Source organism: Strigops habroptila, chromosome 4 (assembly GCF_004027225.2).
Source record: "Strigops habroptila isolate Jane chromosome 4, bStrHab1.2.pri, whole genome shotgun sequence".
Classification (NCBI taxonomy): Eukaryota; Metazoa; Chordata; class Aves; order Psittaciformes; family Psittacidae; genus Strigops; species Strigops habroptila.
In genome coordinates, this window is record NC_046358.1 from 2,827,599 (window position 1) to 2,840,599 (window position 13,001).

Consider the following 13,001-nt stretch of genomic DNA (forward strand, 5'->3'; position numbering starts at 1 on the left):
TTCTCTCTCTCAGCTGTGCTAAGGTGGGATGGATGGGAACATTTTAACCAAGCTGATGTTTTGACTTTACAGGAAGGGGGAGGAAGAACAGGATGGATAGCTTGAGACTATCTGCACTTTGAAGTCAGACTTTGTCTTTGAAGTAAGGTATGCCACAACATATTCACAGGAATCGTTGGGAATGAAGTGGATTACAAAAGCAATCTGAGGGTTATAGGCTCAGTAAGTGCAATAAAATGAATTCTGTATGTAAGAGCAAAACAGCTGTAAAATGTAGCCTGATACCAGATTCTGAAGGAAGATCTCACAATTTGCAAGCAATAAGTCTCTCTCATATGCAGAAAATCACCCAAAAGGGAACACAACTTTGTATCTACTCCGCTCAACCACAGAGTGTTACAGAACTTTTGCACAGATCCTCCCTTCTCCCATTGACTCTTGTGGAATGCACGAAGTGGCCATCCTTCGGGGTGCTTAATATGTGCAGATGTTGTTCTAAAGCCACTGCATTTTCTGTGTACCAAGAGTTCCCTTTACTGTTACAGTAAGTTAAGCATTTAATACTGCATGGCCCACATTGAACACCAGCACTCCCCAGACTCTCTTTCTGCCCTGCAGTGTAATACGGCTCAAACCCATATAGATAAACAATGAAAACTTAGTCCTCCCTCTTCTTATCCACCCACCCCAGTATCCCAACTTGCAAGGAAAACAAATTTCAAGATCATAATCAGTTATAGAGAAAAAGGATCAGGCTCCTTTTCTTCACTCCACCTCCAGTAGTTGTTAGCACTTCACCCTTGTTATGTTTGTCCTGTGTACTGCACTCAAAATCCCTCTCTGTATCTGCACATTCTAGCTCAGTGGAAAGTGAGTAAGTGCTGGGAGAAGAACAGCTTTGTACATAGACTATTTTACAGTTTGTTTTGGTTTTTGAAGTTGCTCACTTTGAAAGCATTTTGCCTGCTGATTTCAAACCATGTCTAACTGGTTTTAGCCAACAAAAAGGTCTAGAGCTTTGTGAACCTTCCATCATCTGTCAGAACCAATCTGTATTTGTTCTCAATTCTAGCTTACTATTTCCTTTTTGAAATGTCATCTCTTATGGTACAATCTTTTTTAAGCATTCAACCTTAACATTAGCAGAGCAAGTACTCCACTATACTGCTTTCATCTTTAGAATTACCCTTAATCCTGTTCATGGTTGGGCGTTTTTTTAACCCATATAAAACCGAACCAACCAATTCTTTAACAGTTGGAGAGATATATACTGAATTTCACCCCCTGTTGGATATTATAAGTGAGACAGAATAACAAAACCCAGTATTGCTCAAGGGAAAGCTTCCAAGACTAGGAACATATGAGAATGTGTGACATGCTTTGCTATATCATCTAGGACTTCACAGCCTGATCATCTGCTTTACTGAGGCTATTGTCATTTTAGTTTTTGCTAAAATAAGCTTACCTGTCTGGAGTTGTTCTTGCTGAAGATCTGATTGTTCTACTTGGTGAGGCTGATTGGAGAAACTCTGGTTGTAACTGGCCTGGTACTGGTTTTGCTGCTTAAGGGTTTCTGGCTCATTAACAGGAGGAACGGGTGCATTCATGTTGAATACCTGCAATATGAGAAAAACAGCTCTTTGGTCCAATTGACTTCTCAAAATTCTTCATCGCATCATGTAAAGAATTATCCACATCTGACAAATGTGAATAATCAAAGACTATTTTATGTAATTACAGGACTGATTCCACTGTTCATAGAAAAAAAGAATGACTACCAAAATAAAGGGACTCATTACTAATCTACTACTTACTGTTTGCATGGATTGGAATGGAGCTGCATTAACATTGATTCCGCTGCTATGCAAAGGCTTGCTAGATCCAGCCTGGAACACCTGTGGCTGGGATGCAGGGGGAAGTGATGATGATGATGGGGTCTGGTCTGCATTCAGCGACATTGAAGCCTAATAATTAAAACAAACAGCATTATAGCAGCTTTTGAATAATACCAAAAATTTAACTTATACCCCAAAACACCACATAAAAAAGTGACAATGCCTCAGATTCACCTTAACAAATGACTATTTTCTACTCCAGCTGAACAGCCTCATCACAACAGCATAATGGGAGAGCAAAAATCTACCAGTCTTCTCCCTCACTTACTTGAAACACAGCTAGAAAAAAACTAGAGAGGGAAATGAACAAGTTTCTGGGCTTACTGCTAGCCAGTATATAAAACATAAATCCCATTTCTTAAGCCAACACTGATGCTCATGTTGGCATTTAACTAAACAATCTTGTTAATTAAAAGTCTTACTGTGAAGGAGTAACTGGTCACAGATAGGTTCAAAATGTGGAAATTAAATGGAACTGAAGCAGTCCTATATACAGGCAACTGAAAATTAAAAGCCACACCTTTATTTACAAAGAACCGTAGATTAACAGAACCATAGACTAACATTTGATTCCACGTGCAAGCACAGTCCTTCCCAACCCTGTGAAATCAAGACTTGCCTGAATCTGGTCAATTGATTCTTTCTGTGGCCGTTGCTCTGTTGTGTGAGAAGGCTGATACATGGGTTGGGAGGCTGTATATCCCTCACTTGTAGAAGAAACCAAGGGAACCTGACAAAATAAACCCCAAAAGCCCCCAAAAGTCAGCTGATGCTCACACACAGTTTTAATAAAAGTACCAGAGAACTCTAGAATTAGTACTCTCTGTAAAAGTATGTATTCCAGCAAATCTTTACAACCATTACAAATTAAAGACTTTTAACAAGTAAGAGATTCAACCACCTCATCTTGACATGTATTCTAAACATGTCACACCACCCACCCCATGCCAGATTGTATTCTGTGGATATTTCTCAACTGGCTGGACATGTATTTGCTTCTACTAAAGAATATCCTTTTCCTCATTTCCTTAGGCAACCCCAACTACAATAACAGTAAGCATGGGAATAGACAGAGAGGAATATACAGCAGTTTAAATGAGAGAACTCCAAGCTCATAGAGAAGTGCTGGTTTCCAGTGGACTGGATATGCTCATTTTACAGCCTTTGCTCCCCTGCACAGAGCCCAGTGCAATCTCCAACCAGCAAAGCAGATGACTTTGCATTTAAGGCTATCAAGGACTTTAAGAGGCAACTGATAACAACTGATGGGTGTGTTCATATGACCTTGCATTCAAAAGGAAAGAGATACGTTTAGCTACTGCTTGTATGATCCCAAAGAGAATCACTGGCAGCATTGCTTGAGGTAAGGAAAGCAAGGAAAAGCAACAGACATCATTAACAGTAAAATAAAAGCTGGTGCAGAGAGAATTCTCTGCCAAAAAGAATAGTCTACACCTACAAAACAACAAAACTGCAAAGAGTGCTACCACTTCAGCAGGTACATGCAGAGGAAACTAAAGGAAAAAAGAACCACATTCCTGTTTCTGTACAAATAAGTGACTTTAAACTTGCGAATCCAATCTGGACAATATAAAACAAGCAATTCCCACTATTCTTACTCTGAGATACACAATCTATCCAGATTTTTCTTTTGCTTTTCAAATACCTACAGGATCAGATGCATTACTTGAGACCAGCAGAGTCCCTCAGAGATGCCACATATGCTCAATACAAAATCAGGAAGTTCTTTAATCACTAGACAATTCAGTAATAAACTGATATATCTTAATGAAAAGGTGAATACATCATTTACACAATGCAGAAGCAAGTTTAAGAGATGCTACTTCAACAGGAATTTTGGGAAAGCTCAACTGAGAGCAGCATTCAAACTCCATCTGACTGCTCTACAGCTCCAGTACTAAATATTATCGAAGCAAGCAACTGGGACTAATCCTTAACAGAACAAGGGAAGAAGGAGAACACAAACTATACAGTTAATCCATGAAATCTATTTGTGGTGACACCCACTTGACAGATACAGACTGCCCTGTAACCAAGTTATTTTGGTTTTGGTATTTCTGTTGCAAATAAGCAAATAAAGGACAAGCTGTTTCTAGCTAAATTAAAAATACTACTACACATGGCTTAACATGAAAGAGAACACTGCTAGGCAAAGATTGACACATCTAATTATTACTCCATCTTGAACAGAATGCACAGAGAAACCTCAAGTGAAACTGCTATATTAGAGTAGCTCTATACAGAGCATATTTCCAAAGTCCTTCCTCTCAGTCATGAGAAAACACACTTAAAATTCACCGTCACATGGAATACAGATTATAAGTGATGGCAGCCTAACACACGACATGGAAGTCAATCTGTGAAATTAAAATCACATCCACACGCTGAATTTGAAGGCTGAGGCGAGCTCCATAGACTGAAAGAACTGGTAACTGCTGAGAAGTCCACATCATGCCATTAGAATGAGCAGCATAAAGCTTCTGTGTTTGTGCCCTACAGTTTAAGAGGCCTCTAATTAGAAGTGCCTCAGTAAACTCATACTTCAACCTTGAATCCAACAGTTTGCCAAAGAGGAAATGCCTGATCAGACTCCATTACAGAAAACATGCAATGTCTGCACAGCATAAAAACTGGATATAGTAATGTTTATAAGCAACAATGCTGAAGAGACAGTGGAGATAACCAACTGACCCAAATCAGAACCTCAGCATTGAGTTTCTAATATAATTAGGAATTAAATCTTACTGTAGTATCAATCATGCCTAAAATCAATTTAAAATACAATTTACTAAACATTTTACCTGCGTAGCTTCTGGTTGCACTGGAACTTGATTAGGCTGGGCAAGTCTTGACTCGGCATGAACTGAAGTAAAATAAGTTCACTTACTACACAGCACAATCAAACCTTTCATGCAACAGCATCACCATCTTATCTAATTCAGTTATTTGAGAGCTGATCATCATAAAGATGATTATCCCTTAGCATGGCCAAGCTATACTCAAAGCTCCAATTACCATGCCCATGTAAAGTAAATTTTTTCCAATTGTCCAAAACAATCCAAAAATTTCCAAAAGATTAAGCAAAACTATTTTGCCCATTTAAAAAATATTTAAGATGTTCCACCTTTCCAAGCAAAGCCTAGAAGCAAGCGAAAATGAGAAGCCTACAAATAGTATTCTTCAAAAGTACAATCACACTCCTAATAACAATCCAGTAGTCAAAGTGCATTTTTTTCTGAGGACCCTTTTACTACGTAGCAGTAACTGAAGCATTTCTAATAGGTGACTTGCAGGCTTCCCCAATATTTATGTTTAGGATTTACCATTACAAACCTGGAGGGCAAACCATTTGTGGCATGTCCAAATTCTGTGCTGGATTCATGGGCTGTGCAGATACAATAGCAGGATCAAGTGTTTGGTTCTCAAACTCCAGCATAGAGTCCTGGGGAAAAACATCAAATCAAATCTAATCCAATTTAGTGTATTTCAGAAATATTAACATTCAGAATACAGAAATGACCAGGTCCCAATAAAGGAAGCTTACTTCACAGTTAGACAACTACTGGTTTTACCATACATTGTAACCAATTAAGATATTAAACCCTCCAAAAATGTACTTATCACAACAAAAATTCAGTTAATTTATACATTATCTGAGAAAAAGATAACTTGGAGGAAGATTTTAATAGCCAGACAGAATAAGTGGCAAACTGTTCTTTATCCTAAATTAGCACTTTGTAGGAAGAAACAGAAAAGGAATAAAGTGGATGCCTCATTTGTCACCAAGGTGTTACCATTCGTGGAGAGGCTTTTTCTGATATAACCATTATCTCTGAATGTTTTTCTAGTTGTTCTAACTTTAGAGTTTAGAAGAGAGCCTTCAGGAAGCAACCCAAAAAGTACTGTCTTTGTATGTACAAGTTTTTCATAACACAAAATTCAGAACTAGGTTACAGGAGGGATATTTTACAGCTGGTCTCGCTTCAGCACAATACGTTTTGGCACCCAGTGGCGTACAGCTTTCTGCCTTCCCTGTAGATTTAACACAAACAATGACCAAAAAGCTAAATAGCCTTCTAGTTGTACGTTGACAGCAGTACAGGTTTGCAGGCTTTGAATGAGATCTTGCCATGCAGCACTAACACTGTCTGCAGGACCACTGTATCTTTCAAATAAACTACAGCAGACTCTTTAAAATCATGCCTAACAGCCAGGAAGTGCTATTTTCTTTCTTTGGTTCTAGCTTCACAGTAGGGTGGTGGGTTCATCATACCTGCATGAAGTTATACGGGCCCTGCATCTGCGCCATAAGGTCCTGTACTCGCTGTCTTCTAACAAGAGGATCTGCTTGAGCCACAGTAGTGAGCGTGTGAGGTTCAGGAACTGGAGGAGATGTAGCTTGTGTCTGTTGCTGCAGCGAATTTACAACCTAACAAGAAACAAGCGACCAACTGAAATTTCAGCTGAAGGTAACATTGCACAGAAGTGACTCAGTAGGTCTTGACATTTATGGCTGTTGCCTAACTCGTTATGGATGTAATTACTGTAGTGTTCTTGAAGAAAAATACTACATCCTCCTACAGTCATGCCAATACTGGTGGCCAGCTACTACTCTGAGCACTTAATAGGATTAGAAAGTCCAGACTGTGCTCTATTTTCTTTCCATCTACTCTATTCCCCATTAAGAAGAGTGCTAACAAAAAAATTGTTCAGTATTATGGGGATTTCTTTTAGAGCAGGATTTCAGACAGCAATTTCTCAACATCTGGATATTTAAAGGCAGGGAAAAGTAAGTTTCAGAAATATGCACAGATGGAGAACAATTATTTTCTCATACATCTTTGGCAAATGTAAGTAGAGTCGGAATTTTTGGATCTTTCTTAAGACTTCAAATTTTCATAGCCACCTCTAAGCCACGTTCTCAAATGTTATTCTAGCTAGCTGATTTATGTTCTCAGAGAACAACAGGCAGCATTGCATGACAAAGATTGCAAGACAGCACCGTGGGGGACACCAGAAGCCCAGAAGCAGAAGCAAAACTCATAGTGGGCAAGAAAGCTCAGATTTACTGGATGTATTCCAATACGGCGCACAAACAAAGGTACAACAAAGAGCAACATGCTTTCAAATACCACCTTATCAAAGACAGCAGAGCAACCAGGAAAGCTGAACATGAGCATCTAAAAACATCCACCATCAAACAGCTTGAGAACAGATAGTTACAAGGACGGTCGAGCTGCACAAAGTTGCACCTTAATGTTCCTAATCAGTTTTGCTCTCCAGGCAACTCCTGTTACATGAAGTACCATTTTCAGTTTGCATTCATGTCAACAACTGTCCTTTAAAAAGATCATTGTCAATAATTTGTCTATCACTTCTCTATTCCCGTGAGCTTTTAATTACTAATCATCTTCAGATAAACAGGCAAGCCTTAGAGTTGCACAAGATACAAATGAGCATAAACACACCTGAAAGTTCAAAATACTTCTCAAAAATAGCTGGTTTCTAATTAGAACTGCAGAAGCCAGATTTCTGTACAGCAATCATGACAAGTGACAAATAATCCTATAATCACAGGCCTGAACTTTTAAACTTGAACTCCTGCTAGCCACCTCCTTGCTCAGAGCCTACTCCTTGTTCAGATTTACACACATTGTTTTGTATGTGACATGCTGCACATAACATCACCTCATAAGCTCCAATAACTCTTTCCTTAACCAAATGCCTACCCATCCGTAATAGAAGATTAAAAAGTAATAAAAAATAAATAACTAAACAAAACTAAAACAGAACCAAAAGGTACATTCCTCTTCAAAATCCCTTTCAGATCTGTATCTCCGCTATTAGCCACCCAAAGAGAAGCAATTTGACAATTCCCACAGAAGTATATCCTAAGGCTGTCCGCAATGGAAAAGAAGCACAACTGTTCTACGCAGTCTCCAAACTTCAAATGATAGACTGTGTCCAAATTAACAATGAAGCCCTGAGATTGGAGCTTTTTTCCCTGATAATGTTACTTAGAGCACACACATAGACCTCTTGCACATTAGAAAGTTCAAAAACGAAAGTAAAGCAACAAAGCAATCCAGGTGACTGGGTGAAGCTTGAGGTCAAACCAGAAGCTACTCATCTCCAACACCATTATTGCCAAAACCATTCTCAATTATTTAAGTACCATCACCCAACTTATGAAGTCCAAATCATTCATAACAATTCAGTACCTTGAATAATCGAGGACACAGAACAGGGACAAAAATGCATCAAACATTTTCCTTTCTCACAAATAGTACAGTACTAACTTCACATGGTGCTTAATACTGCACATTGTCTTTTACAAATCTCTTCTTTTAATGGCAAAAGGAACTGTTTAGAGCCTATTCCTTTAGTCTTATTATCACTACTAGATACTTTGACCTATTATAATCACAGTAGGATGAAACTACTAAAAAGATTTCAAGTTTTACATATTAAGTTGCCAATGGACAGGCTGCAGCTCTAAAGGTAACAGCTTTCTAACAGTCTGCTACATGAAAATGGTGCAGAGACTAGCCAAATATAAGGATCCTTATTCAAAAAGCAATTATCCAGCCATTCATCTCCACTCATCTTAGGGCCACAGCAGCAAGGTGAAACTTTTCTTTTAGGACAGCTGAACCTCTGCAGAACAATATTTGACTCATCGAATTGCAAGCTCACCTCTTGACACCCTGTCTCTCAACACCCTGCCCCTTGACCTTCTCAATGCAGAGCTGCTCAGACACAATCAAAGAGTAACAGGGTATATAGAAGGCCAGGGGGCAAAGGAAAAAGCAGCAAAACCAGAAGTTTAATGAGACCACAAACCAACCAGAATAAACTTTTATTCTGGCAGTCACAGAACAGTTTCCAATTCTACACAAAACACACACATCCATCCAGCCAAAGTTCCATAATCTAAGACAGAGAGAACTTCGTATTCAAGCAGATTCAGGTACTTATTACAAAGGAAGCAGTCAAAAAACAATAAAAATCAATCAAACAAGCAAAAAACCCAGCAACAAAAAACCCCCACAAACCAACCCCCCCACTGCTACTGATAAAGAACATTTTCACCAAAATTAAAACATGATATAATCCAACTGCAAATACACGCAGAAAAATTCACGAGCAAATTCCTTCATGTGAAACTTCAGGAAGGCCCATACAGAAATGCCATTGTGAGACACCATCACCTCTTAACCTACAAACATACCACAGCAATCTTGAATGCATCACATCAACTCGAGGGGTTACTGAAAGACAAGTCTGTGATAGCCTTCCCCTTCACAAACAGTTATGGAAGTCTTCTGCCCAAATGTTCTCTTTCAGCTTCCAAAATTAACAGCTATCGTTCACAGCTCTTATTATACTGACACCACAACTACCTCAAGCTGACAAAGGCTCCATACAATGTGTATCATCATCTTCGCTAAGGACAATTCAGCTGCATTCCCATGAGAAATGTGATTTTGGTGCTAATAAGAACAGTTACTCTCCATTTCCCCTTTTTGTGTTAAAATCTGAGAAAATAAGGTTCTCAATTATGAAGAAGCAGTCTTTAACTCCAAATTGCTCATTTGTACATAGTCCAAGAAACTGGGACACAAAGGACAACTGAAGTATATATTCTTTTGTATTGTGTTCTATGAAAACGAATCTGACATAATCCAGGTTTAGCTGACTAGTAAAGACGTGTGGAAAACTGCAAGTTTCTGGAATCGACCTGACACAAAACTAGAACCTGAATTCTTTTACCACACCAACACAGCTACCATGTATTATTACTATTCCCATGAGGAAGGGTCTGAGTTTTCAGCTGTGCAATACACAACCTTGCAATGTAAGAGCAGAGAGAAGCACAAAAGGCTTTGAGCGTAAGGACATGTCCTATACTCTCATGTCTTCATCCATGCTACTGATACGAAGAACTACAGACAATTGAACCTCTAAGCTACTCTGGACGCTTGGTAGAAACACAGATGTAATTTGGGTATAATTCAGGACAGACTGAAGCCAATCTTCAGTTTTTAAAAGAGATCTCTTAAATCACATTCAATAGCAGTGATATTTTAGGGGGTTTTAAGTAAGGGAATGTTATACTATGACAAGGTACTATCAAAATCATTCACATGATTTTGACATAGCAAAGTTATCTAGTTAGTTCTAGAAGCCTCCCACCCATCCTAAGTGTTATTAATCTCTTGATGGTCTTCCACACCGTAAGATACAAATTTCAGCCAGAAAGACTGTAAAATCAGGCAGATTAGATAATTGGATCAAAATGACTGCTGTCTTTTCCACCACCTGAAGAGATGACAAACACTTACTCCACTCCTACACATAAACAAGCCTGAAGACACAAAGGAAGAGTTTAAAAAATTGACCATCTGTAATTTGCTGCTGCAGAGGCTAAACTGAATCAAAAAATCACTCTCCAGCACCTGAAAGATGCTGCTCATACCTATTCCTACCAGACAGATACAACCCAAGTTCCAACATACCAAACATTTGAATGACTCCACGTGACTTGTCCTTTCCAGCACGCGAAGAACACAGATTTAAGTATAATAAGATGATGCACTTGTACATGTAGTTAAGTCTAGAGTTTACATTACTAAACTGGGAATGGATCCCAACAGCAACATACCACAAACATCACAAGTGAACAATCACTCAACTGCAAAGGAGTAGCAAGTTAAATACTTGAAGAACAATAGTTCCTGAAAGCAGGGATGTACATACAAGCATATTTTAACATCGCATCATGTGCATATGCAATCCAGAGTAGGTATTAGTTGAGATACTAATTTTCAGCTCCCTCTCCATGGAACTGCTCAATGAAACAACACACAACTATGCCATGCTGTCAGCAGCTTTGTAGATAAATTTCAGTTCCACATTTGCAGCAAAATTATCTTAAAAAAAAAAAAAGCCTTAAAAACACAAATCTTAAGTCTTTTTAAGCCTATGACTTTCAAGTTCCATTTTGCAAGCAAGCCACTACTGAACAAAAGCAAGTTCTCTGCAAACTTAGCCAGACCGTGTAGCTTTTGAGGTACTCCTAAGCTAAATATGTAATTGAAGAGTGAGTAGTGAGTCCAAGCCTACTTAAATGTATGTATTTTTACATATACTGGGGAAGAAGGGGTGCAATACTAAAACCTATCATGAATTGTGCGTCAGCGAAACAGGGATTGCAATTTTACCTGCAGTACACAAGATCTTACCTCAACCGTTTCAACTGTCCACTCATCTACCTGTTCCTTCTCACTACTGCTGAACTGAGCCTCTGCCATGAATTGTCTGTTTACATACTAAAATAAAAATAAGAAAGGGTATGAAAGTAAAAGTAAGTGGCATTAAAGCTATACAAAATGACAGTCTTTCCAGTGAGTAATACCTCAGTTGATTCCACTTCAGTTGGTTCAGTAAATTCTTCCGCTGGATCAGGCTCTGCAAGAAAAATGTACCATTTAGGTGAAAAACACCCACGTTGCAGACGTAGAAGAAACAAAGAAGATGAAAAGATCTCTCCCACTAAAAGTGGAATTTTGAAGTAGTCTGATGCTTTTTTGTAGTAGTCATTTATCAAAAACCATGTACTTCAAAGAAGTGTTCTGGACTATCAGTACACAGGAAGTGCAGTTAGGCGGAAGAATGAACAGACACACATCTACTCCTGAGTGACAGTAATAGCTAGTATTAGAAGCTCGCTATACATTAAGGAAGGAGTTGCTTTATCACACATCTTCGAGGGGATGGGATTTTGATTACAGATCTGAAATTAGAGCCTCAATATTGAGTCAATACTTAACTTGTAGTTGAGTATCTGCTGGGTTCAGAAACAAATCTAACGTTACAAGGTAGACAAAACCTTTTGTCTCAGAATGAAGAAAACAAAAATGCCAAGACATGAACAGAGAATCATCAATAGCAAAGATTCTCAGAGGTCTGAACTAAAAGAGAAAAAAATCCCTTTAAATTCTTGCTATGAAGAGTTATGTTCAGCTATCCTAAATTTCAGTTTTCTCCACAACATATTCAAAAGGGAAAAAAGGTCATGAATTTTCTTAAGTTTGGTACCATATTCTAGAGTTTAAGTATGTCAGCATCCTGCTTCCTCCAAAAATTCTTCCCTTCTAACAAAGGATTAAACTGGCATTGAACCACCAAAAAATGGAAAGGCCTCAGGCAATCAGAACTTTGATCTCTGATCATTTTAATACTACAAGCAAAATGTTGATTATAAATCATACTGAGAAGCTCTACAGAAAAGCAAAATAGAAAATAGAGATATTGGCAATAATTTTCATTTGCAAAAATCTGCTTCTAAGTAATTTCACTGTTAGCCTGAGTTCTTATTTCAGCAAATGACATATTAGACAGCCAAATGCTGAAATACATATTCAAAAGCAAGTACTAAGTGACTCTGTTCCCTCATCCAGCTGACGCTCCGCAGTTAGAACACCCAGCCCTTCCTTGCACATGACGGAAGACATTCATGATGTGATCATTAGGAAGGATTAGCCCCTCCAAAGCAGCAACTGGCAGGAGTAGCCTTACAGAACTCTTCTGGAACACAGCTCTGCTTTTCCCTCCTCATGGCTCAGAGCAGGGCTGAATAAATGGCTGTCTGCCCATACAGATGTTGCCTGGCCAGACAGACCTGATTATCAAAAAATGACATTTCTATTCAAAACACAAAGAATTCAGAGACAGGTGAATTTTGTGCTTAAAACTGCATTTGTAATTTAATCATTCTGGCGAATCCAAAGAGACAAGACAGGACAACACAAACATAGTAGTCACAAGGCATCTTCAAATCCTACCAGCTTCTGCTACAGTGTCTTCTACTGCAGGTGCGGGTGCTGCCTCTTCCTCCTCACACAATCCATTCTGATGGTTATGGGTGCTATCGAAGTAACTAGTTTGAAGAATACGTTCAACAATCTCCTTCAGAGCTTTATCTAGGACAATAGAAGTTAAAGATTAACAGTAACTCAACACTAATCATCTTTTCCTTCCTTCCCAAAGATCCCACATAAATTTTATGACCCTTTTGCTGGG

At 38.7% G+C, this 13,001-nt stretch overlaps 1 protein-coding gene across 3 annotated transcripts in view; it reads right to left on the reverse strand.

Moving 5' to 3' along the window:
* CAPRIN1 (cell cycle associated protein 1) overlaps positions 1 to 13,001 on the reverse strand; it is a 39,017-nt gene that overhangs the window by 9,971 nt on the left and 16,045 nt on the right. For 2 of the 3 annotated variants that reach the window (XM_030481324.1, XM_030481325.1), the window contains exons 7-15: positions 12,764 to 12,901; positions 11,335 to 11,387; positions 11,162 to 11,248; positions 6,190 to 6,345; positions 5,250 to 5,358; positions 4,718 to 4,779; positions 2,515 to 2,625; positions 1,815 to 1,964; positions 1,466 to 1,616 (exon numbers count right to left, since the gene is read on the reverse strand). In XM_030481324.1, the coding sequence (XP_030337184.1) occupies positions 1,466 to 1,616; positions 1,815 to 1,964; positions 2,515 to 2,625; positions 4,718 to 4,779; positions 5,250 to 5,358; positions 6,190 to 6,345; positions 11,162 to 11,248; positions 11,335 to 11,387; positions 12,764 to 12,901 (1,017 nt within the window). The remainder of the gene's footprint in view (positions 1 to 1,465; positions 1,617 to 1,814; positions 1,965 to 2,514; positions 2,626 to 4,717; positions 4,780 to 5,249; positions 5,359 to 6,189; positions 6,346 to 11,161; positions 11,249 to 11,334; positions 11,388 to 12,763; positions 12,902 to 13,001) is intronic. The other variant, XM_032919845.1, reaches the window with a different exon arrangement.